The sequence below is a fragment of the Polypterus senegalus genome, chromosome 6 (genome assembly GCF_016835505.1).
Source record: "Polypterus senegalus isolate Bchr_013 chromosome 6, ASM1683550v1, whole genome shotgun sequence".
NCBI lineage: Eukaryota > Metazoa > Chordata > Cladistia > Polypteriformes > Polypteridae > Polypterus > Polypterus senegalus.
This window is the reverse complement of record NC_053159.1, coordinates 74061209-74086463: the sequence shown is the minus strand read 5'-3', so window position 1 is coordinate 74086463 and position 25255 is coordinate 74061209. Positions and strand designations below refer to the sequence as shown.

General features: G+C 38.2%; 1 protein-coding gene across 1 annotated transcript in view; it reads left to right on the top strand.

Annotated features, from left to right (window-relative positions):
• ehhadh (enoyl-CoA, hydratase/3-hydroxyacyl CoA dehydrogenase) overlaps positions 1–25255 on the top strand; it is a 158494-nt gene that overhangs the window by 63842 nt on the left and 69397 nt on the right. Inside the window, exon 6 of the mRNA XM_039756343.1 lies at positions 15976–16317. Within this exon, the coding sequence (XP_039612277.1) occupies positions 15976–16317 (342 nt within the window). The remainder of the gene's footprint in view (positions 1–15975; positions 16318–25255) is intronic.

Below are 25255 nucleotides of genomic sequence, written 5' to 3'. Positions count from 1 at the left end.
AGGGTTGAGATTACAGCTGAACTTGCAATAGATGATAACCCTTCGAACAGTGTCGAGTCCATCAGGCAGCATACTATTGACTGAAAAAGGGTTAAGGACAAAATCAGGAATTACAGTTGGCAAATCTAACATGTCCCAAAACTAGAAGTCATAGAATGTGATATTGGCTTAAGAAGTCCTAATATCTTATACAAATTCTTTTCAAGGTTCTCTGTTTGAGCTACATGACTCGGTTGTTTGTTTCAGATTTCCATTACCTTTTCTGTGAAGACATGCTTTCTAATTTCCATTTTAAATGCCTCTTCCTCTTATTTTCTGCTTTTGTTGTTAAGTACGTGATTTACTATTTAGCTGAAAAATATAGTTATTGGCAGTGGGTAGCGCTGCTGCCTCGCAGTTAGGAGACCTTCCCGGGTCCTTACTGCGTGGAGTTTGCATGTTCTCCCCGTGTCTGTGTGGGTTTCCTCCGGGTACTTTGGTTTCCTCCCACAGTCCAAAGACATGCAGGTTAGGTGCATTGGCGATTGTAAATTGTCCCTAGTGTGTGTTTGGTGGGTGTGTGTGTGCCCTGCGGTGGGCTGATGCCCTGCCCGGGGGTTTGTTTCCTGCCTTGTGCCCTGTGTTGGCTGGGATTGGCTCCAACAGACCCTCCTGACCCTGTAGTTAAGATATAGCCGATTGGATAATGGATGGATATAGTTATTGGATTAACTTTATTGATGCCTTTGTTAAATTTGAAGACTTTTTTTGACCTTTTTACTCTACCCATACAGAGTGTGTATTCTTACAATGAACAGAGAAACATTCCATACGACTTAAGTTACGGTTAGTGTACTGTTTTATAAATAACTTGAAAGAGGCCACTACAACGTGTATTTTTTTATTTGTATTTTCCTCTTTTACATGTCAGATGAACACTCCTGTTAGCAAAGAGATCCTCATTTGTCATTCTTGGTTTGAAAAAAAGCTACTGTAAGTAGACAAATTAAAAACATGTTTTCTGTCATTTAAAAATCATTAAAGGTATTTTTTTGTAATTTCAAAGTTTTAATATTTGGCTGCATAAATAATAATTGTTGCATTTCAGATTTCATTGGTATTAGAGTGACAAACCTTTTAATGTAACTCAGAAAAGAAGAGAATGCAGAAAAATGATTTGAGGGACCTTGTAGCATTGGTGTACTTTTTGTGGCTGGAGTCTAACTGCAGAATTTTTAGTCAATTGATATCAATTTGTGGGAAAGTAAGTGAAAAATGTGAGACAAACCTGCTTTCTTCATTGCGGCTTCAGCTACAAAAGTACCTCAATTCTGGATGTAAGCAAGTTTAATTATTTTTGGAAAATATACACCGAAAAACATGTATATGTTGTCTCCCATTGCAGTAAAAACCCAGCATTCTCTTAGTAGATTATTGTCTCTTGTATGTTTTCCTTTATTTATATTGTATTTTTTCTTTTAGTAAATGCAACCTTTCAAAACAATAAATGGACACATATATTTTATTCATCTGCATGAACATGTTATCATTTTACTGAAGAATTTATAATAAATATAATATGCACCAACGTGCAATTTTGAATATAATATTCTCAAATCAGCTTAATCCAATTTAGAGTCAGTGATAGATCCAGTAAACCTAAGTTCAAAGTACAAAACAGCCTTGGACATGGGGGGCCAGTCCATTGCAGGAAGCTTAATTATAATTGCATTAAAAGTGTTGATTAAATCACATAATCAAATGTTTCCCTTGGAGATTAAAGAAAAGGCTTAATTTAAAGAGGCACTTGATGTCATTTCAAGTAATTTACAGCCCCAGCCCAGAATGCTTATTTTCACAGAATAAAATGTGTACCTATCACTTTGTCCATCACTACTGAAGGAAAGCTGCAGATTGCACTGGAGAGCAGCTGGAAGTTGATGCTTTCAATTTTAAAGCTAAAGACAAATCCCTGCTATGCTGACACAATTGTTCTAAAGGGCTCTTTGTCATGTGGGAGTTTAAAATACCATTAAGAATGGAAAGGACAGCCGCAGATCAATTCAGATAGATAAGCATATCACATCCAAATATGAGTCGCCTGAAGGTCAGATTTTTCTGACAAATCAACACTGGCTCTTTAAGCCCTGGGAACCAGTAAATAAGAGTGACACTTTCAATGCAAGACTGCAGCCTCCTGGGCTCTGTGTCAGGAGATTGTGGGGATTAGAAAACCTGACCATATCATCAGAAGTTAAATTTTTAAACAAAGTGTGACCTTATTTTATCATATGGCGTTCTTAAAGGAGCAGGGGCAAATATGCATTTCCTCAGTGAAAAAAGATATTCAGGTGCAATGTAACACTTTGTAACAAATATTGAAAAAATAAGTTTTGATCCTCATTATGGAATACTATTTATAGTTAAGTGATAAATCAAAACAACATCATAAAACATATACATTTAAAGTAAACATCTCTTTGAGAGTGTGGTTACCTAAGTGGCAATTATGCAAGCTTTAAACCTGTGCCTTCATCAAAGCTGTAATTATTTTTCAAACATAATCATAATCATTGTATTGCTACTATGTTTCCTTATTTAAAAGCTGGCAATACTGCACTGCACATTGTCACAAATGTATATATCTGTTCAGAGTTACATTTAGCCCCAATACACTTCAGTCCATTCTTTCATTGATTTTTCTGAACCTCTTTGACCATTGCAGAGTCATAGTGAACTACAACCTATCCTTCTAGCCTTGAGCATAATGCAGATGTCAACATTTGATGGGACACCAGTCTTTCATAAGGTTTATGTTTAAAACTGCTATTTCCCAAATGCACTTTCTGTTCTGTTAAAGGATTGGGTAGAGCTGGAGCCACTCCTGCCAGCTGTGGGTATAAGACAAATATCTGGTTAGATGCAGACATCAAATGGCTGCTTGTATGAATCAGCACAGGATACTCAGATGGCACTGCGACAAGGAACTGGAGAAAACCATGGGGTATCTTTGCATGTCATTTTGCAAATTACCAGAAAAATGCCATCATGCCTTATGTTGTGCTTTGTTATGCAGACATACTGATGCATGTCTATAACACAAACAAAAACCCAACACAATTAGTGTTGGAAAATGTGTTTATTCATTTGAGTTACCCACCATATTGTGATTTTTACATTAAGCAAATGCAAGTTTACAATGAATATGGTCTAAACCAGCAGTAGATTGTCCATTCTTTCTATGTAATGGTGTAGAATATCTAAACAATGAAATATTGCAGCACTTTTTTGATTACGTTAATCTAGCCTGTATGTATTTATGAAAACATTAGTGTCATGTTTCAGGCTGTTTGCTGATTATATGAGTTTAAGGCAGCGTTTCATATATAGCAGGTTGTTAATAAAAAAAACATGTTTTAGTTTTTAAGATTGATTTTTATTGTTGTGAAATACTTTCAGCCGTAAGTGTTAGAGCTTTGGTTGTGTGCTCGATTTCAGTCTCTCTCCTCTGATGCATTCCTTGCTGATATAGACAGTCATATGTGGTTGAGTTTAATACTGCAACTGACATGCAATAAAATCCCCTTATTAACTGCACTTCTGTGTACACAGCCATGAGTGTGCATGTGGTTCTGGAAGAAGAGATTAAACTTAAAATTTACACAAGTAGCACAGTGTTTTTTTTAAGTGAAAAATATAATAAAAATTGCATCAAACATACCATATTCTGTAATGAAGTATGCACAGCTTCTCAGTTATGCAAGGATACGTTATATTGAGAAGCATGGTGGTATACTGCTCAGCACTACTGTCTGACAGCTCCAGAGGCTCACTTTTGATTTCCAGACCTTTTTCTATTTAGAGCTTTCTTGTTCTCTCTGTGTATGTTTGGAATTTTCTCAGGATACTCCACATTTCCTCCATATACCATAGACATGCATGTCAGGTTAGTTAACAAATCAAAATTGTTTCTGAATGTGAGTGTGGGTGTACGAGTGATAGCATTAGGCTGAAACCTCTACTTTGTGATACAAGCTGCTGAGATAGAGACATGGACACCCCGCAACCATCTACTGACATGGGCACCTCGCAACCATCTGCTGGTTTGAGCACACAGACAAGTGTTTGGGGCACCCTTGGGCAAACCCAACATAATGTAAGGCAAAACAATAAACATGAATTAACGTGTCTGACATGAAGCATCTTTACACAAGAAAGTCTTCAAACAGACTGGAGAAAGATGGTGGCAGTTGTTGGTTTCTCGATCTGCAGAGGGAAGAAGAGGAAAATGGTTACAGGATAGCGGCAACCCTTGGCTTGGAGTGGGGTTAAAAATGGACAAGCCCTGAAGTGTTTTCCTATTCATGCGTGTGTGATAACAGGTAAATGGATGGTAGTTGATACACTTAGCTCACAGATATCTTCAATACATTTAACTTGAGGAAAGAAGAGGAGCTGTATTATCACATTTGTATTTTTACAGGTTTTTTATTCCTGTGAACATGAAAATGTGATTGTGAATGCAGAGGTGAAAAAACTAACCTACAGTATGTCTTAAAGGTTCATAGATAGAACAAAATTTGAATTACAAAGGCAGAGATGCATAAGAAGCATAGTTAGTTGCCAAAAACAAGTTCTCAAGCACTTCCTGTTATAATTCTGAATTTTTAGTGCATTGGAAAGGATATGAAAATATCCAATATCTCAGTCTTTTTGCCAGTCAATTAAAATATCAAAACTCAATCTTAAAAAATAATATTAAAATGTACTATTGTCTAAAACACTGAGATTTTACAAGAGCCTAGTATATTATCATCAATACTGGTGTCACAGATTACAATACTTTAGCAAGTATTAAAGAAAAAAATAACCATCAAATTAAAAGGTTTCCTTAAGGCACATTTGAAATTCTGCTAGCAATGCTTTAACGCAAATATTAGTAAAATAGTAAAACAAATTAATTTTCATAATTCTCAGGTGTGTCACTCAAACTATCAGTATGTAAGTTCAGTAAATATTTACTGTGTACCTGTGGTCTGTGCATTCAATAACCTTTGCACTCATATAACCTGCTCATGAAAAATTGTCATTCCTTAATTTACCATATATATTTTATTATTTCTTATCTTTATTATTATGCTACAGTGCTTATTTTTCCCTTTTATTATACATTCTTCCTTTTAGTCTTCACTATTATTCTATTATCAGTCTGTGAGAAAGTATTTCTTGCGCTTTGCTTGTAGGAATATTGACAATGTTCTTTGATTTCAGATTGAACTCCGTTCGTTTCTCTCCACTTTTATCATGGCTCTCCCAGTACTGCTTGACTGTGGATTTGTTCTAAATGTTTAGTGCAAGCTAAGTATGAATCATTGTTTATGAAGTGATTGCTTTTTGTTTTTGTTGGGCTTATTTTGTTGCACTTGTGACTTTGAATATTGTGAATATTATTTTGTTTGGAAATTTTGTATTATCAGTTTATGTTTCTTATGTATGTATTTATAGATTAAAGTCTGTGCTTTACTCTTTGTCTGTTAACCCAGTGGGAGCAGGGCCAACATTAAGTTACCCAGGGAAACTACCCTAAGGCTACTTAAGAGCCTAGTAGACCCAGGATGGTTGCTGTGGCATTCACTTCTACTTCTATCTATCACCTTTCTTTTTGTACTTTTAGATTCCATAAGTGCTTTCTGTTGTGCAGCCAACAACAGAAAAAGAATACTTTCACCGGTGAGCACAGTGATCATAGTACTTTTCATAATGCCACCTGATGCATAGTACATTTTTTGTTGCCCATTTGACCTAACCCCCATATATCCTTACTAGCCATGAGACTTTACACGTAAATCAAATTCAATACATATTCCTGTATTTTTGTACGGGCTTTAAAAAAAAGAAGCATTCTCTGAATATCGGGCAAAAATTACTAAATAATATATCATTTTTGGAACAAATGCAAAGCACTAAAAAGGATTAGCTTTAAAACAATAAAATGCACGAAACTGGTATTAAAAAGAATAAAATAAATAATATGAAATTGAATGTGGAATTAAACTTTTCCTGCATGCTTCTGAAAATACCTTGGCTGTTTCAAACTGTCCGGCAAGTTAAAAGGTGGCTGCTCTTTCTAAATAAACACACACCGTGTAAACTTGATAGATTTTTAACAGATATTGGGACTGAAACTTTAAACAGATTCCAGACATTTTGATGATGATACTCCTCACATTGGTTATACAGTAGACCCCTGCGAAGTCGCGGTTCAGAGTTCACGGCCTCAGTCGTTTGCGGATTTTTCCTTAGAACCTAACTAATAACTGTTAGCAGAAGCCGTAAATATCCTCTGCAATTTTTTATGGATTTTTTCATGGCAATACTGTACTGTAGAGAGAACACAAAGCAACCATAGAGGAAAACACAGCTTGTGATGGTGAAGTAGCCAATCCGAGAGCGTTATTCATTTTTCCTTGCTGCTGAATGGCTGCTGCTCTGTGACGCAACTCTGGCAGATGCAGCCCAGCATTCACGTATCATAACAGTTTACCGCGTGTAGCTATCTCGAGTGTTTCGCTGAACATTCTCGTGTTTTTTGTTTTGTACTTCTTAAAGCCCTAAGATGCTGCCCAAACGCCCTGCACCTTCTAAGGCTTCTGGCAATAAACCTAAGCACCAGAAAAAGTTTAAGACAGTCCAGGAGGAGGTTGAACTACTGGATTTGCTCCCAGAACAAAAAGTTATACCATAGTAGCCACCTGAGGAGCTGTAATTCCTTTGCTTTGCCGTGCAGTCATTATCTTCATTACATACCTTCATCGTACTGCACAGCTAATTCATCATCATCATTATCTTCAATTAATATCATTCATTAATAGTGAGTTCCCATACATTTTACTGTATTTTTTGTTAAATTAAGTTATTGTGTTGTGGCGAGTTGCTGGGGCTGCAACACGGCCAGGACGCCCAGAAGGACCAGAAGGTGGCATGTACGTCCTCCGGGCCACGAGGGGGCATCCGCCCTGGAACAGAGGAGGACCACAGGAGAGGAATAAGGAGGCTTATGCCTATTGGAACCTGTGGCCACCGCCAGGGGGCGCCCTGAGTCTCAGAGGGCCCGGGATTGATTTACTTCCTCCACACCCGGGAAGATGGAGGAGAATCCCTCCTGGGACGCCCAGAGTGCTTCCAAGTGCTCTTCCGCCACAACAGGAAGTGACGTCAGAGGGAGCACCTGGAGCACATCCGGGGCAGAATAAAAGGGCCCGCCTTCCTACAGTCGGGGAGCTAGAGTCGGGAGTGGGAGCAGGACAAGGCTCCCATGGAGAGCCAGAGGAAAGGTGGTCCAAGGGACAGAATGAGAGAGGCCTGGTATCAAGGTGATTGGGACAAGAAGGCCCAGTGGACTGTGCGGGACTGAGTTGTGTGTATTTATGATGGAGGACAAAATAAAAGACCTTTTTATAAAGATGCGGTGTCTGTCTGATGGTGTCCGGGCATGTCTCACAGTGTATTTACCCTACTTATACCAAAGAAAATGACAGCGAATACCAAAGAAAATGCGCTTGCATGAATTACAGTACATATAGGGGTAACATCGATATTTTACATTCTAGCACTGCAGGAGACATAGCAGTACAGTACTGTACAGTATACGGGTTTACCTTTACATTCTTTTTTTAAAGTAATGTATTAAGCTGAGCTTTAAATGAAATTAAAGTGTTATGGGGGCATATTTTAGGTTTAAACTATAACAATAGGCATTTATAGACATTGTTTTGACCACATCCAAAATTCGCGGTTTCTCACAATTCGCAGGTGCTCTAGGAACGTAACCCCCATGAATTTTGGGGGTCATCTGTAGTTGCATTTTTCCAATTCCAAATGGTCTCTAGCAGCGTTCCAATTTTTCTCACAATTTTCTAAAGGTAGTTTATAAATTAGGCACCAGATGTGCATGTAATTCTTAGGGTTCACACTTCACTTTTTTTGTTTTATTATTTCATAATTTTAAAAAATGTTACATGACAATGCTGCCCTCATCATAGTGCTGTTTGAGGCATCTAAATGACCTGTTGGAGCCAAACCTGGGGTGACATCACCAGGAAGCTCTCTGTTTTCAGTGTTCGGTTAAGGCTGGGAGCTTTCTTTACAACAACAGCAACAACAACATTTATTTATATAGCACATTTTCATACAAAAAGTAGCTCAAAGTGCTTTACATAATGAAGAATAGAAAAATAAAAGACACAGTAAGAAAATAAAATAAGTCAACATTAATTAACATAGAATAACAGTAAGGTCCAATGTCCAGGGTGGACAGAAACAACAAAAAAAAACTCCAGACGGCTGGAGAAAAAAATAAAATCTGTAGGGATTCCAGACCATTAGATTGTCCAGTCCCCTCTGGGCATTCTACCTAACATAAATGAAACAGTCCTCTTTGGATTTAGGGTTCTCACGGAAGGAAGATGATGGTCGCATAGACTTCTGGCTTTTGATCCATCCATAATTGTTGGAACATCATGATTCTTTGAGTAGGTGGTGGTGATGCAGGCCACCACCACAGAGAAACCGGAAAAAGAAACAGAAGAGAGAGTAGGGGTCAGTACGGATTTTAGAGCCATCATGAATAGTTATTATGATGAATTGAACATAGAGTATCAGGATTAAGTTAAAGTGAAGTTATAAAAAGGCCATGTTAAAGTAATGTGTTTTCAGCAGTGTTTTACTGTTTTAGCCTGGCGAATTCCTATTGGCAGGCTATTCCAGATTTTAGGTGCATAGCAGCAGAAGGCCGCCTCACCACTTTTTTTTAAGTTTTGCTCTTGGAATTCTAAGGAGACACTCATTTGAGGATCTAAGGTTACGATTTGGAATATAAGGTGTCAGACATTCCGATATATAAGATGGGGCGAGATTATTTAAGGCTTTATAAACCATAAGCAGAATTTTAAAGTCAATCCTGAATGACACAGGTAACCAGTGTAGTGACATCAAAACTGGAGAGATGTGCTCGGATTTTCTTTTCCTAGTTAGGATTCTAGCAGCTGCATTCTGCTCTAGCTGCAAACGATTTATGTCTTTTTTGGGTAGTCCTGAGAGGAGTGTGTTACAGTAATCTAGTTGACTGAAAACAAACGTGTGAACTAATTTCTCAGCATCTTTCAGTGATATAAGAGGTCTAACTTTAGCTATGTTTCTTAAGTGAAAAAATGCTGTCCTAGTTATCTGATGAATATGCGATTTAAAATTCAGATTACAGTCAACAATTACCCCTAAGCTTTTTACCTCAGTCTTGACTTTTAATTCTAATGTATCCAGTTTATTTCTAATAGCCTCATTGTATCCATTATTGCCAATCACTAAGATTTCAGTTTTCTCTTTATTTAACTTGAGAAAGTTGCTATTCATCCATTTTGAGATACAAGTCAGACATTGTGTTAGTGAATCAAGAGAATCAGGGTCGTCAGGTGCTATTGATAAGTACAGCTGTGTGTCATCAGCATAGCTGTGGCAGCTCACGTTGTGCCCCGAGATAATCTGACCTAATGGAAGCATGTAGATTGAGAATAACAGCGGACCCAGGATAGAGCCTTGTGGAACACCATATCGGATATCATGTGTCTTCAAGTTGTAATTACCACAACTAACAAAGAATTTTCTCCCTGTCAGGTAGGATTCAAACCAATATAAGACACTGCCAGAGAGGCCCACCCATTGACTAAGGCGATTTCTAAGAATATTATGATCAATGGTGTCAAATGCAGCACTCAGATTTAGCTCAGGTTGATAAGAAAATACTTCTGAATACTGTTGTATACAGACATTTTGGGTTCATGGCTTGCGACCAGCAGTTACCACAGTGGAAATCCGTTAACTGAGAAGGCTGATAGTGTGAACGAGTCTACAGCCAAACACTTGGCGTAATCAGCAGGCTTTGCACTCAGTAAGGGTGAAGTGTGGAGGCAGTGGAGCCACACAGTAAGGTGAGGGCTGAGAGGTAGAGAGGGCTCAAATAAATCCACCAGGAAGCACTCAAACTCCACTATCTTTTCATCCAAGTCAGAAAGTTTTGTTTAGGTCAGGCTAAAAGATTCTACTTATAAGATCTGTTGTAATCTAGACATTGCAGGTTCGCTGCTCATTGCCGACAGTTACCACAATGCAAATTTGTGAACTGAGATGGCCTGTGATGTGTGTGAGCAATGACAAAACATATTCCTTCACTCAAAGGGGATATGGAACAAACTAACAAGTCTTATTGTTAAAACAGAAATCTTGATGGCTTCTGGAAGTATCTGTATGATAGATTTGGACAATGTAGTCATTTGCTAACCAAATGAGTTTGATAGGCTAAAAGGTCTCCTCGAATTTGTAAGAGGTTTCAACTACTTGAATCCTTATATTAACCATAAAGATATTTTAATTGGGTTTTGCTAGAGAGGAAACCCACTTGATGAAACAGATTATTTAGGACATGTGTTGAGCTTTGTTTGCGAGAGCAGTATTGGCAAGGATGATATAAAAATATGGTGTAAAGCATAAAAAGAAGGGTTTTTGAAATCAACAGCTTACATCATCACTTGAATTAGTTTCACACCATGTCAGTAACATACCACAACAGAGCTGGCAGATGGTTTCATTTTTGGGTTGACTTTGATTGTAGTTGCAATGCAGTCGATAGCTTACCATTGAATTTTGTCCCGATGGACAACAAGGTCATCTTTAATGCTGCTTTGAGATGCAGAGAAGATTTTGATCAGATTGGCAAGTAAGCATTCCAATGGACTATGTACGCATGGCCTTCAGCCAAACTTGAATCTGCAAATTTAATTTGAATGTATGGTGTCAGAAGTGGCTGGGGTAGCGACCCGGCCGGGATGCCCAGGAGGACCGGAGGAGGGCTTGCGCCTTCCCCAGACCATCTGGAGGCGACCGCCCTGGTTCCTTTGGGGGCCACGGGTACAGAGCTTTGAAGCTCCACCCTGTAGGGGCCTGTGGTCGCCACCTGGGGGCGCCCCCATGCCTTTGGAGCCCTGGACTTCAGCACTTCCGCCACACCAGGAAGTGCTGGGGGGAAGAGGAGCAGGAACACTCAGAGGACTTCCGGCTACACAGTTGGTACTTCCGCCACATGGGGGTGTGTTTGCGGAGGCTCCTCAGGAAGCACCTGGAGCCCATCCTGGCGTGCATAAAAGGGGCCACCTCCCTCCATTCGACAGCAAGATTTGGGTGGAAGTGGACGGAGCTCGAAGGAGAGGAGTGGAGGCGGTCTGAGGACTGAGCAAGGTATTGTGTTGGCCCAGGACTTGAAGGGGTGATTGGTGCTGTGGCACTGGGTTGTGCACTGTACATATTGTTAAAAATAAACATGTGTGTGGAGAACCAACATGTCTTCCTGTCTGTGTCCGGGCTGTACCCCACAATGGGCATTATATTTGATTAAAAGTAAGTTATATGTGTTGCTCCTTGGCCCATTTCTATGGCAGGCTCCACTATAAGCAGTGCTGTACAAGTCAGGCAGTCGCTTTTTTGCAGGGTTTTGTTAAAGATGTGAACAAATGCATTTGGAGATAAACCAGCACTTTTTTTTTGGCTATTTGATATGACAAATGGAGTTGAAGAATAAACACAAACATACTGTGGAGGATTGCTGGCTTTCCATGCTGGTCCGCACCCCCAGGCCGCCAGGAGGAGCTCTCCTGACAGCAGGATCGTGCCCCGAGGTCCAGCAGGGCATTATGGACCTTGTAGTATTTTTACACAACCCTGCTGGATACCTTGGGGGCCACCAGGAGTCGCTGTGGGGGGGCTTATGGGCTCTTTTATGCCCTATGACCCGGGATTACGTCATGGTCACGTGACAGGAAGGAACGACGTGCTCCCGGGTTAAAGAAAAGGACTGATTGCCCTGACCCGGAAGGAGTAAGGAACTATGGACTGTCGGGACAGGAATACCTCCGGGTCAGGGGCTATAAAAGGACGGTGCCTCAGTCCAGACACTGAGCTGTGCTGGGTGGGAGAGGAGCAAAGTGTTTGGGCGAGGAGGAGAGTTTATTGTGGTTGTTATAGTTAATGAGTAGTGTGGAAGGTGCTTGGTGCACTCTGAAGAATAATAAAAAGGTCGTGGACTTTTACCTGGTGTCTGGAGTTGTACCTGAGGGTTCAAGGGTGCACTACTGCCCTCTACTGCCACAATACCAAAAAAGTTATTGCAGTTTATGGCTTTGTTAGGAATACTGGAATTTTTCTTTTTTGTTGAAAGATTATATCTGGCCTTATCATACTATCTTTTACTATTTGTCTGTTTTCTAAGCTGTCTTTTTCCAGTTGAAAGACACAGGGAGCCAATAAAGGGTGCAAGGAAGAAACCTAATAGGTGACACATACTAAATCACACTAGCTCATGTCAGGTCAATTTATAATTGTGAGAGAAAATCTGGAGTGTCAGGAGAAAACTTGAATAATGACTGTGTGTAGATGTAACCTCAATACAAAAGTCATCACTGACAGTCATCTACCAGATCAGTGTGCCTCTTTTTATCGTTCAACTATTATTCTTTAAATTAGTACTGAGTTGCCTTTTCTTTTGATTTGTCACACTGGTTGTGCAAACCTAACATAAAATATTATTCTCAGTCTTGCATAATCCAGGGCTAAGGGCTAGAACTCATCCTAGCAGCACTGGGAGCAAAGCAGGAAACAGCCTCATGTCAGACACACATACTTACACACATTGTCAATTTGGATTCACCACCTTACCAGTCTGTCTTTCTGAGTTGTCAGATATGACTTTATAAAAATAAAACCCTTGCTTTAAATGGCTATCAATTGTGATCACAGTAATCATTTCTAGTATTGACTTCAAGTATCTATCTATCTATCTATCTATCTATCTATCTATCTATCTATCTATCTATCTATCTATCTATCTATCTATCTATCTATCAATTCTGTGTATACATTTATTGCATTTGGAAGTGCAAATTTTGACATATTCAAATGCATTTTGTTGAGTCATTATTTTTGTGTGATAAAGAATGGATTTGTACTAGAAAGACAAGTTTTATAACTCAGTATATCTTCACAGAATTTTCTTACATAATCAATGAGTTTGTGGAGTTAAATAATTCAGTTTCTCCTCTGAATGTCTTGATTTGTTTTCACTGAAAATGTAAAGAAAATTTGTCACTGTTCTAAGAAATACAGTCACAAATAAAATAAAAGTTATTCTTAGTTTGCGTTGGCTATTTGGTTAAATGCAACAATTTAATCATTTAAGATGATCAGTTATAGGTACTGTTATGGAAACTGTACAACATCACACAGTTTGAAAAATCATGAAGTGTTCAGGGAATATTTATCCCCCTTAATAGGTAGAGCAAATGCCCTGTGAATAATTATCTGTTAGTTCAAATTTCAAGTCTCATTCTTGTATTCAAAGGTATGGTGGTGCAGTGGGTGGTGCATGCTGGGTTTGAATTTCATTCCTGTTCACCTGTCTGTGTGGATTATTCATGTTCTCTCTGTGCTTCAAAGAGATGTGTGATGTACTAAATGTCGATTGTAAGTTAGAATTACAATAGGCAAACATACCTTTGCATTATTGATGAAATATATATATATATATATTTTTTTATTTATTTTATTTTGTAACACACCTTGTAGACATGACCACAACTCAAATAAAGCAATCCTGCAATTGTTAATTGCTATGAGAAATAAAAGAAAACTTGAAATAATATGGCATTGCCAGTAGAATATACTGTAAAACTGCCATTACCTTATTTAGTCAATACTTATTGTGAACATTAATTTGTAGAACTTTCCCTAGTTCTCGCCTATGAGTTGAAACTGAATGTCACTTTCAGCACCTTTGTGCCTTCTTTTTAAAGAGAATTTATTGGTAGTTTTTTTGGGGTTGTTCAAGCCTGATTGTAATTCCTTTTTGGTGTAAGTCATGAAATATCTTTATGTCAGTAGCTGTATTTAACATAAATGGATTTATTTATCTGAATGCAGGCACAGTGGCAAAGTAGTTAATGCTGCAGTCACACCACTTAAGGTGCTCTGCAATAGGCACCCAGTTTTGCTGAGATGTTCTCCAAACTCTGTGATCCAGGAATGCATTAATTTGATTAGATCATAGTTGGATTTGTTTTTAGGTAGCATAGTTGGATAGTTACTACTTTATAAAAGGGAACTTTGTACTTTCTTCCCATACACTACTGTGTTTTCCTTCAGATACAAAATTTCCCACATCCCAAAAATGTGCTTACTAGGTTTGTTGGTGACTGTGAATTGCGATTATATGACTCTGTATGGAGTGTGCCCTAGCAAAGACTGGCACTCTGTCTGGTTTCTTTCCTATCTTCTGTGCCCAGTGACAATCTAATGTAGTAAGTGAGTTCAGAAAGTGAATAGATTGGTAATTTATATATAAGTATTATCATTGACTGGTATTAAGACAGGAACTCAAATGAAATGCTGGGGCACCATCCGGGCCATCCAGTTTTCCCAGAAAGAGCTGAAATAAAAATAACAGGCACTCGATTGCGTAGAGACTAACAAAAATATAACCAGCCATTGGTTAATGTAAGGATGCTGAACAGCAGTCAGGCTTTATGGTCGGGGCTCCATATTGCTGGTTGCTCATCTCCTATATAAAATGTTTCCTTCCACAAGCACCGCACTTTTATAGCCCGTGAAACAGAAAGGGTGGGGTGAGTTGCCCTCACTGCCATCTTCTCAGAACTGTGGGGTAAAAGGAGATAAGGTGGTTAACTGTTGCGCCCCCTGATGTCCCGGGGTGGTAGTCCTTACCATAAAAGGTAACTCTATGATGAGCATGTGTCACAGTATATACGGCTGACAATTCTTGTATTTATTTATTTTCTTTAAATCCGTTGATGACTAAAGGGTATTTCTTGGAGTTTTAGAATGAAGGAAATAATACATTTTTTTAGTAAGAAAAATATTTTTAAAATGCCAAAAACAATACTGGGCTCAATTATTATCAATAACCCAGAACCAGAGGTTTTAGACCACTGCCTACTTCATGAATAACTAGGACAACATTGACCTGCTGCTGCCAATGAATTCTCTAAGCAAAAATGTTATCATTTCCTACTTCGCTCACTTCCTTTAATGATTCATTTACACAAGCCTGAAGAAATTGAATACCATAATAAAAATGGGTTATTACAGCAGAAGAGCTGCAGTAGATTTAACTGTTGTTTTCGATTCCAATTTTCTTTTTCATTTTTTTATTATTTGTAATAAAGATTACAATTATCAAGAGTGGGAGAAATGGGTAATTGCTTTACAAATGTCACTGGAAGGTGGCTATTCAACTGCAAGGCTAATGATTTGTGAAATGGTCATTTATTGATATTCCTTAGTGTAGAGTATTGATAATGCATTAGAAATAAAACATCTTTAACCTTAAATGCAGAATGAATTGAGTTGCCACTCTTTATTAGATCAGCATAAATAATGGTGTATATTGTTAATATACCGTGCAATGTATATCATGAAGTAGAGAACTATAAATATCTCCTTTTGTCATGTTTTTCTTTTTCATTTTGTGTTTGACAGTGCTGCCATATATGGTCTGATGAATATTGAACTACGATGATGATAAATGAGAGTATACAAATCTAAACAATACACCTTGGATAATGGATATTCTTGTAGACCAATGTAGGTCTGAAAGATATCAAATTGCAAATAATTTACTTTTGATATAGAGAGTTTGAACCATCATCATATGGTCCACTTATATGTGTCTGAAATAGTCAGTAGCCATGTGCTTCGATTTTAAAATCTAGACTTACCTATGCTGACATTTCAACAAGTAACAGTTAAATAATTGTGTCAAATAGAGTACTGTATGTTTGTAGAACATTTGAATTTTACAGCAAGTATAATCATCTAAAAGAGATTTGACCTCAAGATTCAGTCTGTTCCTGTCATGCTTGTTGTGCTTTTTATTTTTAGGAATGCCATTGGAACCTAGGAGACTTAGCCTGAGAACCACACCATGCCCCCCAGATGTTGAGTCTTTTCTTGATGAAGCACTTGCAAGTATCAGAAAGCAATCAAGAGGCGCGATTGCACCCTTGGCTTGCTTGCAGGCAGTAAGGGCTTCAGTCTACTCTACATTTGACGAAGGATTAAAAAAAGAACAAGAACTCTTTAAAATGCTCCTCACTTCTGGACAAGCCCGGGCTTTACAGTACAGTTTCTTTGCTCAGAGAGCTACAAAAAAGTGGAGTATGCCAAGTGGTGCCACATGGAAAAATACTTCATCTAGGCCATTGAGAAAAGCAGCTGTTATAGGTAAGTTATCCACCATTAGTCGGAACTGGTGACCAGGTCAGTTTATACTGAATTTACAATGTGTACAGTTTCATGCAACTTTGTGAGGTGCTGTTTCAAAATGGGTGTCCTTAAAGTTTCCTCTTTCTAAAAAGCAGAGGTAGAAAACTCCATTTGGCTATTCCAAGATGAAGAAATGGCTCACTTGTTTTATTTCTAATCTAGTTATTTCAGGTATTTCAGTAAAAGAAATGTTTCTCTTAAAAAGTAATGAAATAACCTACCAAGATTATACAAACATTCAAGAGCAATTAGAGAACTTTTTAAATCAGTACTGCTGTGATTCCTGGTATTTGTTATTTTATTTTGAGACTTTTTTAAATCTATTTTATACATGAATCATAAATTCCAAGCACTTGAAGTTATTTATATATATATATATAAAAGGTATCCAGGTTGTGTTGTGTGACAGTTTTATGGTTAGTTTTTGTTAATTCTGAATTATTTTTCATGTTTTTGCATCACTTTAAACGTGCTGCCATTTTCTTTGCTTTGTGGGTGTAGCCCTAGGAGGTGAGGCCACCCTGACATCATGACAGCTAGACCCTCCTTGTAGCTTTATCAGTTTGTAATAACTTATTTTGTAAGTACTGTTTTTTTGGATTCTCTGTTTTTTGCAATCTGTTTGTTTCTGTTCTTGGATTCTACTTCTGGATGACATATAAGGACTCTTTAGCTTTGGGTTGCCTCATGTTTGCCTTTTTCTTGTTTTCTTCATTTTTCTGCTTCTTTTGTTTATTTAAAATAAATGCTCTATTCATAAAGATTATTTGTGGGACATATCTTTGAGCTGGAGTTTTTACAGTCACTCTGTCTCATAAGACTTTTAAAATCAGCTCCCCATTTTGAGGCCTGTGTAATTGATAAATATTTTGCATCATCTTGTAGCACCATTTTATTTTTCATTGCCATATCCATTTTGAAAGCCATTTTGTATACAGTTGCTATACTTGTTACCATAGTGGGGCAAATTATATGTGATGGTATCAGTGCATTGGTATTAAGGTCAACACTGTGCACCTTTAAGTTGTCTTAAGATTAAAGAGGCATTTCTAAAAGAATCTTTCGCTAGTGTTATTATTTTGATATTTGACTGTCAGGCTTCTGAAGTTTGGATTGGGTATTTTGACTTTTGAGTAATGATTTGTGTTCTTTAGGCGGAGTGGTGGCTCTGAGGCTAGGGATCGATTGCCGGTTTGAATCCTGTAAATGACAAAAGGGACTCTACTCTGTTGGTCCCTTGAGCAAAGCCATTTACCTGCAATTGCTGAGCGCTTTGAGTAGTGAGAAAAGCGCTATATAAATGCAAAGAATTATTATTATTATTTCTTGATTTGACGCTGTGTCAACGGTCTTTTAAGGTTACGAGTCTCGCTTTGTTTCTCACTATGTTTCATACTCTGATTTTCTATCTGCCTATTTCTCACTCTGTGGCAGAATAAGTAGCCTCAGTGCTTTATTTGGCCTTCCTTGAGCCGTCAGGAGGCCATCCAATGACACCCTGATGGTCTAACAAATCTAACAGAAATAACATATTCTACAAGTACATTTTTGCATAGTGAAAGGGCTACCAGAGTGCTAGTCCTCACTAAGGAGCTGGGAGAACTTTGTGCACTTTCTGCACGTGGGGGGATGGAATAACAGGCTGCTTGCTACTTGTCTTTATCAGCACATTTACAGGACAAAAGATGCTGACGGAGAGGTGTGAAGGGATTTAAGGTGGGCCGGACTTACGAGTTGTTTCGTAGGCATTGGTAATTCTAGCGATAAGACTCCTGTGATTGTTCTTGTTAAATTTCCTGAAACCTGACCCAGAACAACAACAACAACAACAACATTTATTTATATAGCACATTTTCATACAAACAGTAGCTCAAAGTGCTTTACATATTAAAGAATAGAAAAATGAAAGACACAATTATAAAACAAAATAAATCAACATTAATTAACATCGAATAAGAGTAAGGTTCAATGGCCAGGGGGGGACAGAAAAAACAAAAAAACTCCAGACGGCTGGAGAAAAAATATAAATAAAAACAAGAATACAACGGCCCACACCTGGAATTAGGTATGCATCAATTTGGTAATGCGTTGCTAAGGGGTAAGTGACCCACACAACACTGTTGGACACAGTCAAAAAAAATTAGCTGGACCTGCTATGAAAACATCACTATTAGCAATACAAAAGTTGTGCATTTAAAGGTGATAGGGATGATTGAGGCAGATCTGGAAGTACTGGTTCTTTTCATTGGAAACTTGTTTTTTGGAATGCACAATGTAACCTTCCTGGCAAAAAACTAGCTGGACCTTGTGCAGGAGTTGGTAAAATAATGGCTAGATATGTTAACCACAGAATAGACTATAGATGGGCATGGGAATGCTCAAAAGACCCCAGCTATGTACAGCACATCTATTGAGGCTATTTGGACATTTAAAGGACACTGGATTTATTGCTTCAAGTATTAAAGCCTACAGAGTGTATTTGGAGACTTCAACACTCATACAGAGAATGGCTTGACTTGGGTGATCAGCCTGCCTAATTGAAATCAGAGTGATGAATAATTATTGTTTTTGTGATTCTGAAGGGTTGTCTATAGCAAACGCAAACTGGTTTATAAGAGTATCTTTGGCTACAGGTCAATGATCAGTGTTGTAGTATTGTCACCTGAACTGAAGCTATATATGTTCCTGACACTTTAATCAAATGTGCAAATCTGTCAAATAATCACTAGGTAGTGAGCTGGCATAGACAGCCAGGCCAAATATTTGTTTCAAAGCAGTGTCAGTGTCTTTTGAATGATTGTCATGTGCCTCTGTTCAGGATGAGTTTATCTCACAACTCTGAAAGATCGCCTTCTGTGTCCTAAGTGAAAAGATAGCCTTGGAGTTTGAATGGACTTCAGTGTAGACATGGCAGCTGCCTGGTGCTGAGACAAAAGTGTTGTCTATATGTTTCAGATTGGCAACCCTGTTGGAAGATACAAAAGGTGAAAGAAACTATGGAGTTAAATAAACAGGTCATTTGTACATTTTAAGAAGGTTTACATATTTGGACAATAGTTATAGACAGGCCCAAGTTTTGAAGACTTTGGTTAAGCATTCAGAATGATGCTTGAGAGGCTGCAGAGAGTTACTTTTTCCACCTGGTTGAAGTGTGGAAGCAGTGTTTGAAACATATAGTAAGACTATTATAGTTCAATTTTATAGACTAAGGTCACCATGGCAGCTAAAAAGCTCTGTACAGGCAAGGCTGTAGGGACAGATGATGTCCACTGCAAATGCTAAAATTATCGATTAGTATTGCTAGCAAGGTGGAACTGGTGTCTAGGAAGTAAGTGGTGATCTGTATTTTTTAAAGGGAAGACAGGGGGTTGTATTACAAATAGCTAGGAAAACATCCTTTCAGGCCAGTGGTTGTGGGAGGTTTATCTGTTTGCAGAGTGAAAGGTGTATGCATATTACAGGAATTTAAGGCATTAAGACAACTCTATTTAAATGGATCATAGGTCTCCACCAAAAGTATATGTTGTTTCTTATTTGTGAATATCTTTGAAAAAATATCCAGATACAGTCAAGGCACAAAGATTACCAACTTTTGGGGCAGCAGGACTATAAATATGATATTTGTAAATGATTGTCTCCTCTGGGCATTATCTCACTGTGATCTTTATCAGATATTGAACTGACCAAGTGTGACACAGATGTAATGAGAATGAGCACCTCCAAATATGAGTCATAGCTTGTCTGAAATGGAGACAATGTCTATCATTTCCAGGTCTCTTTTATAAAGTGCCTATATTCAACCTCATGATCCTGACTCCTTTGTTACATGGCCCAAATGCCAGCAGTTGTAAACACCTCTAAAAATATAGTGGACCCAACAGTCATTGCTGGTGGTGATTTGGGTAAGGATCCTAACTTGGTTCTGCTGACAGAGTTGAAGATAGTAAGTGCATATTGTATTCCTTCTGACCATAAGTTATCAGGCTTAGCCAACAGCATGAAAGAGGAAGCAGTGTATGTGACAGATAAGAGATTATTGGACCCACATGGTAGGAGCTTTTGAAGATCAGAATGGCAGCAACAGTGTTGGAGAGCAGCTGAGGAAAGAGACAACCTCCAGTAAACGTTGCATGAGGGAGCTAGTGGGAGACACTGCATTATAAAATGTTTTAGGCTACCAGCACCAGTGGTGGTAAACTGTCAGCTAACTAATGCCATAAAAACACACAAAATGAAGATTTGACATCATATTGTCAACCAGTACAACAACCAAAATAAAAAAAAAAATCTAAATGTTAATATCAATAACTAAACACTGTAAGCAGAAACACAAACAAATACCTCATTTAACAAAGTAGGATGTGTTCTGGGATTTTAGTTTGTTTTATATATAAGGAACATGTTATTGGGGGTAGATTTAACACAGGAGAAATAGGGATATGTATTATAACCATCTGGAGAGGAGGTTTTGTGGCTGGTGTTGTGGAGCTCATGCCATCTGCCTGTTCCTTTGTTGGCCTCTCTACAGTGTTGTGGCTGAAGCTCGAGTTTTGCACAACTTCTTCCATGTGGCTCAGCACACACTTTTCTACTTTATTTACTAGCCAGAAATTCATGTCCCGTCTTCCACCTCACATAGGCAACAGCATCTACCTCAGTTTCTGCAAGTTTGTGAAGTGATCCAAGCCAGAATCCTTAAGGAGACTTGGTGGAAAAATGGGCTTTAGCAGTTGAAAAACATCTCTGAAGAACTTGTAGATTAGTGCGCTCTATCTATGCCCCCTTGTCCACGATTATACCAGCTTCTTTCATGACCTTAGTGATTCTGCTATGTGCTTTTGTGAATACTGGCCAAACTGTATTAGTCTCAAAACAAAAATAGTACTGTATAAGTACAGTATGCATGAATTAACTAAGCACACACAAACAAGAACCTCACATTTTATGGTTCAAACAATATCAATAACAGACAATAACTATTCTGTGTACAGATACTGCACAATGACTACTACCGCAGCACTCTAGCAAGCTGTTACAGCTGTGTCGTTATGCCAATTCTCCAGATATGAATGTCCACATAAAACCCCAAACGTTTTGTTTTCTACTGAATTTCAATGAATTCACACCTATCGACTTTCCTTTTTTACCTACAAACAGAGCAAAGTAGTTCTGAGGGATAGCACTACCGACTTAGTCACCATTCTCTATCATTATGAGCTTTCCGCATGCACATCACGCAATAATCCCTGTAATTGGTAAGCAGCTTGCTTGGCAGCTGGCTGTTTAACTGAATGGTACAACATCTGCTTGCAATCCCAGCACCCTAAGTATGCATCACAGCCATGCAGTCTCAGGGAGTACAGCTGCTGGGAGGTGAAAGTGACACTCAGCAATCACTTATCATCTGATAGGCCATTCGTCAGTTACTGGTGGGTTTACGTGCCATCATTGCTCCTTTTCTAGTTCCAAGGTACTGAATCGTTATCAAGTTGTACTTATCCATAGTTCATTTTTGTTTAAATTATTTGTGTTTCATGATTTAAAGTACAGTAATATTGTTTCACTGTATTTCATTTTATTAATATGTTGTAAATGTTTTACTGTAACATAAGCAATAAAGCATTATGCGTTTTTGTCACTGTTTCCAAAATCCGACATATTCATTGCTGGTTCCGACTAGAATCTGCACATGCTCCACAGCACATTCTGTACTGACTTCATTAGAAAGGAGCTTCGTTGTCAGAGGATTTGTTAACCAAGGTATTACTATATTCATAAATGTCCAACTTTTATTCAGTAATGAAAAGTGTCAATTATATTTTAGATAAGTCACTGATGTGATTCATTAATAATGATGATGACTACTCCAAGCTACTAAAATGTTCAAGTTTACATATCCTTTAAATTGCTTCACAAAAAATCAACCCATAGGTCATGAAAAATAGCTCTAATAAGAGCTTTAATACCTAGGATGGAACTAAGAAGGTATGATAAGAATGCTGCAGGGTGAAAGGCCTGCCCAGGCAACACAGAAACAAGCTGGCAACACTAGGCATAAGAGAAGTTTCACAAACTTCTAAAAGAAATATTTTTCCTACATAAGAAGTTAGTTTGAAATTGGTCTCGTCCATTACGGAAGATGGACGTCTGAAGCGGAGCTCAATTAGCAGCAGTGTTATTTTTTCTCTTATTTCTTATTATCCCAAGGTATCCTGCATTTATCCAACCCGAGGACGTTCTATTACAGTATATGTAAGCATATATAAACATGAGCTGCAAGAAAGGGGCTCAGAAAGAAACAAAATCTAAAGCTACATCCAAGCCTAGACAGACATCAAGTCCAAGTTCAAGGTTCAGCCTTCCAGAGACTGACCTGGAACAAACAGGCGAAAACACAGGATCCCACTCCACTGCATCATCTCCAGTCAAAAGCAAAAATGGGAGTAAATGTGCAAGTGATGCAAGTCATGATAGCTTGTTGATTCCAGAACATCACTTGAAACTGGAAATAGCCTTGCAGTCCGCGCTTTCATCTACTCCTTGCGAGCCAGGAGCAGTGGCTGTAATAGGGCTTGCCGCTTTACCTGCAGAGCACGAAAGCCGAAATGATCTGTCTGAACTGAAGGTAATGATTGCTACAATGGCCACAGCCATAAATGAGCTCAAGAAAGATATAAAGAAAGAAATAAATGGTATGCTCAAGACAAACGAGAAGCTGTGGCTGGAGCTTCAGGAACTGCAGCAGGATAATAAAGACTTGGCGAAATGTGTATTTAATCGCTTTGAGGTAACCTTTAAAGGTATGCTGGAAAAAATTGAGGAACACATTCAGGAAAATGCATCTAAGTTTTAGAATAAGCTGAGAGCACTTGTTGATTAGCTGGAAGACGTTAAGCAGACATTCACAACTGAAATTGAAACAGCTGAACATCTGGCATCCACCATTGACGGAAAAGCAACAGCTGCGAATTCCGAATGCAAAAAACTTGGAGGCAGACTTACTGCTCTGGAAGATGGATGCCGAAGGAATAATATTAGAATCAAAGGTCTACCTGAGAATCGTGAAAGTCCAAACCCTAGTGAAATTCGTAGCTGAACTATTCTCAAAAATAATTGGAGAGGACTTTAAATTAGACACAGAGATAGCAGCACCTTACCACATATGGGGATCATATACCTCTAAACCTAGGACTTATCATGTGCTTCGAGAAATTACAATCTAAATTTAATGTAATGTTACTTTTCAGACAGAAACAAGAGATTATATTTGAAAATAACCACATTTGTATCTTCCCTGATTTCTCACCCTCAAAAGCTGCTAAGCGTGCTGCTTTTTACAACATTAAATAGTGCTTACAGAAAGCCGAGATCAGATGCCTCTTGTATCCTGCCAAACTGAAAGTGGACATTCAAGTCAAGCATTACATCTATACCTCTGCGGAGGAAGCAGAAAAAGAACTAAGAAAACTGAGCCCGACACTTTTCTGAAATAAGATTGTGAGTCACACATGGCATGGCATGGCAAAGAAGATCTTACTGGCTGTCTTATCTGCTTGCAATGGTACTGGTACAGTAATTATACATTCTTTTTGCTTCTTGGCCACTTTCTGTTTATGTTTTCATTACAATTATACGCATATATGTTTGTATGTGTGGACTATAATTAAATTAGTAACTTTTAATTTTTTTTTTTTTTTAATAAAGGAGACTGTTTAAAATCATACCCTTGGTTTATTGTTATTGTTATTTTTATATTAGGGTTTGCTATGCTTATCTAGGGCCATGTTTTAACAACATTTCCTGGGTTTACTATCTTACTATTTCAAGACTGTTAAAAATTATATTTTATGTTTAAAGTATTTGGACTGTATTGGCAATAGACATCTCAGTTTTAATCCTCATACGCCACTGCTGGGGGGCTTGTTTTGTTTTGGGCATGCTCTGTCTCTAGGTATGTCAGAGGACTAGGACTTTGTGAAGTGGGGTCAAGCCTCAAGTGGGGAGGCAAAATGGGGGGACTAGGGGGGAAGAGAAACAGAGCAAGCTATATCTAATCTATCATTGTAATCCTTATAATGATAAGTGTCAATGTAACAATAGGCTTCATGACAATAACTCGAGGCAAAATTGGAAATTTAGGTCAAAGCTGTCTTGCTTTCAGTTAAGACTACAAAATGACATTAAAAATTCATAATCAATGTATCCATGACCAGACAGGTAACTTTGTGAGCTGGAATGTTAAAGGCCTGAATCACAAATTAAAGAGAAAGACCTAACAGGTCTAAATGCTAAAATAGTATTCTATTTATTAAGCAAGGATCAGTTCCAGCTGCAAAAAGACTGGACTGGCCAAATATTCCATTCCAGCTTTACAAAAAAAACTAGAGGTGTGGGAATTCTTATACATAGAACATTCTCATTTGCAATATCAGATGCAATATCTGATCCTAAAGGGAGATATGTGATTGTCATGGGTAATTTATTTAACTGTAAAGTGATTTTGATAAATGTTTATGCACCCAATGTGTATGATAGGGAATTCATGCAAAATGTATGTGCATCCATTCCCATTTTGAGCACTCATAAAATTATAATGGCTGGGGACTTTAATTGTGTTTTAAATCCAGACTTATCCAGACCCCTGGAGATTTCTAAACCCAAACTCAAGAGCATATTCCTTCTACTCAACAGTGTACCATTGCTACTCAAGAACCATTGCTACTCAAGAATTGATTATTTATTCGTAGATAACAATTTCTTGCCTACAATTAAATCTTGCAAGTATGACGCTATTGTTATTTCTGGCCATGCCCGTTTGATCTTGGAGCTGTAATAATTATGCCCCACATACTCATCTCGCTGATGGCGTCTTAACCCACTTTTATTAGTAGACGAG